General features: G+C 45.0%; 1 protein-coding gene across 1 annotated transcript; it reads right to left on the bottom strand.

Moving 5' to 3' along the window:
* Nucleotides 1-1,400: 1,400 nt before the first annotated feature.
* On the bottom strand, nt 1,401-2,507 carry LOC137633797 (processed variable antigen-like). Its single transcript, XM_068366042.1, has one exon. It carries the CDS (start codon nt 2,505-2,507, stop codon nt 1,401-1,403), a length of 1,107 nt encoding a protein of 368 aa, XP_068222143.1.
* Nucleotides 2,508-3,023: the final 516 nt, after the last annotated feature.

Raw genomic sequence — 3,023 nt, 5'->3', positions numbered from 1 at the left:
TATATATATATATATATATGTATATAATTTACATATACACACACACACACACACACACACACATATATATATATATATATATATACACGCACACATCACTAACACTAGTCATTTTAATCAATGTAAATATCAACCACAATGGCATTTAATACCGAATTCTACCTTGAGACTATACAGTACATCCACTGGAATTCATTTAGGGTAATAGCTTCTAAATGAGAAGAGATTCGAACTCCTGCCACTCAGCCGAAACTATTCCTGCGAGGACTCTACCAACCAAAGGGCTCATCAGGCGGGTTCAGCCTGTTTCCAGGCTTGGTTCCCACGTCCCTCCCTCCTAACCTCTTTTTTGTATTTTTTTTTCTAAACCATACAATTGGAGACATTGGATGCTGACCTCCGCAGACAAACCTCCCTGGAGAAGACGTCTCTCCTTCCTCCCCAGCTGTAGGGCCTTGGACCAACCCATGAGGACAAGTCCACTGCGTACTAGAAGAAACAGAGCTAGTTTCCTCTGCAGAGCCGGTCTTCTAGATTATTCCCCAGAACCACCCGAAGGTTGTTATCCAAAAGAATAGATCCAGATATCCGATCACTGTGCACTTGAAAAAGGTCCTGTACACCCCATCAAGGTACATAGCATACTAGAAAAAGCAAAGTCTCTTCCCTCTGCAGGGCCTGTCCTCTGGGTTGTCCCCAAGTGGCCTTCAAGCTGGGCAGTTAGGCCAGGCGTCCTTCCAGGGCTGTAAGGCAGAGCATCACTGATCCATGTTCCTTTGAGGCACTAACGTCTCAGGGCGTATTTAGTGAGAATCCTATTTTTATTTTGTAATTTTTTTTTTTTATTTATTTATTTTTTTTTAAACCATCCAATTGGAGACGGATGCTGACCTCTGCAGACAAACCTCCCTGGAGAAGACGTCTCTCCCTCCTCCCCAGCTGAAGGGCCTTGGACCAACCCATGAGGTCAAGTCCACTGCGTACTAGAAGAAATAGAGCTAGTCCCCCTCTGCAGAGCCGGTTTTCTAGATTATTCCCCCAGAACCACCCGATGGTTGGTATACGAAAGAATAGATCCAGATATCCAACCATTGTACACTTGACAAAGGTCCTGTACACCCCCATCAAGGTACATAGCATACTAGAAAAAGCAAAGTCTCTTCCCTCTGCAGGGCCTGTCCTCTGGGCTGTCCCAAGTGGCCTTCAAGCTGGGCAGTTAGGCCGGGCGTCCTTCCAGGGCTGTGAGGCGGAGCATCACTGAATCCATGTTCCTTTGGAGCACTAATGTCCTAGGGCCTATTTAAGGGGAATCCTATCTCCCCTGGTGGTCCTTCAAGGCTCTTTTTGGTCCTACTGTCTTCTGTTTGCCTTGGGATTTCAGATCTTAGCCAGGTAGATGCTTAATCCCAGTGTACGCCAGAACCTCTTAAAAGAGATTCCTCATAGAAGTAATCTTCGTCATATTCTTCGTAGTACTCTTCTTCGTAATATTCATCCTCTTGGTCTTCTTCTTTTTCTTCTGCGTCTCCATTAAATCCGTATTCTGAATATTCATAAGTTTCCTGTGAATGTTCCCGAACTGCTTGCTGAATATTGTCTCTTTCTTTGCTTTCTGTGGAAACATCTGTTCCTTCCCTTTCAGCAAGGACTTCTGAATCTTCGCTTCTTGTGGGAACATCTGTTTCTTCCCATTCAGCCAGAACTTCGGAATCTTTGCTTTCTGTGGGAATATCTGTTTCTTCCCTTTCAGCAAGGACTTCTGAATCTTCGCTTTCTGTGGGAACATCTGTTTTTTTCCTTTCAGCAAGGACTTCTGATTCTTCACTTGCTGTGGGAACATCCATAATGTTCTCCTCTTCTCCCAACTCTGTAATTTGTTCAACTTCGGGAGAAATATCCTCATCTCGTACAGAAGCTTCTTCTTCTTCCGTTTCATTATTGAAGAATTCTTCTTTTTTGCTCTCCAGCACCGGCTCTTTTTCAGTAGAGTTTTCCATAACAATTTCTTCACTTGTTTCGAGTTCATCAGTTTCCTTCTCTTCCTCCGTCTGTGGAATCTCATCTTGAGGATAAATGTCCTCATCTGCAGCAGCCTCCACCGAAGATTCATCCGAAACTTCATTTTCGAATGTGCTTTCCTCTTCGGTTTCATCACTACAGACTTCGTCATCTTCCGCTCGCTCCACTTTTCCAATTTCCTCTTCTTCGTCCTCTTTGCTTTTTTCCTCAGACTTCCTGGTCACAGCCCAGAAGATCCTGCCAGCCATGACGAAAACTGTAAGAGCTACTCCGATGTAAATTGTGTGGTTTGAACTGGCGATAGAAATGACCTCTTCTTCAATTCCTCCAAGTTGGAATTCGGGGAGAAGCTTTCGAAGGAGCCAATTCGAATTCAGCTGTTCGTTGAATCTTTCGGCTTCCCTCTGCATTTCCATCAGTCTAAGTTCACACCGTTCGACTTCATCGGCGGCTCTCAAAACGCCACCGATAATAGGACAGCTTCGCATCCACCTTCCGAGGATTGAATCCTGCGAGGCAGGTGCAACACCACAGTCTTGTGGGAAGCGCGGCGCCTCTGGGAGGAACCGCGAAAACCATATGTAGATGAAGGACTCTTGCAAAGTCCTCAGCTGTCCCCCCTAAAGAGTTCTTTAATAGGAATCTCGCAGGCAGCCTTCCGCGCTTGTATCGCCGATGCTGCTGCATTTTTCAGGTGGAGTCCTCCTCCAAATAGGGCTCCGGTCACACACACCAACACGCTCACGATAAATGCTTTTAATACTGACATATTAAACTCATGCAGATCGAGAGACTCGAATCAGCTATATTTTAAAAAAAATAGAAAATCTCTGAAGACTTCAGAATCCGCTCTGGTATCTGGAGACAGTTGGAAGAAATCTTCAAGATTACGGAAAATTTGTCTTCAAGCGGGCGCGCGCGCGCGCGCGTGTGTGCGTGTGTGTGTGTGTGTGTGTGTGTATGACGATCTTCAAGAGATTCAAGAGAATTGTAAATAATTTATC

Source organism: Palaemon carinicauda, chromosome 43, assembly GCF_036898095.1.
Source record: "Palaemon carinicauda isolate YSFRI2023 chromosome 43, ASM3689809v2, whole genome shotgun sequence".
Classification (NCBI taxonomy): Eukaryota; Metazoa; Arthropoda; class Malacostraca; order Decapoda; family Palaemonidae; genus Palaemon; species Palaemon carinicauda.
The sequence above is the reverse complement of the archived record's forward strand: the minus strand, read 5'-3'. Positions and strand labels throughout refer to the sequence as shown.

Coding starts and splice junctions, on each gene's coding strand:
- LOC137633797 (XM_068366042.1), bottom strand. CDS start 2,507: ATGCGAAGCTGTCCTATTATCGGTGGCGTTTTGAGAGCCGCCGATGAA.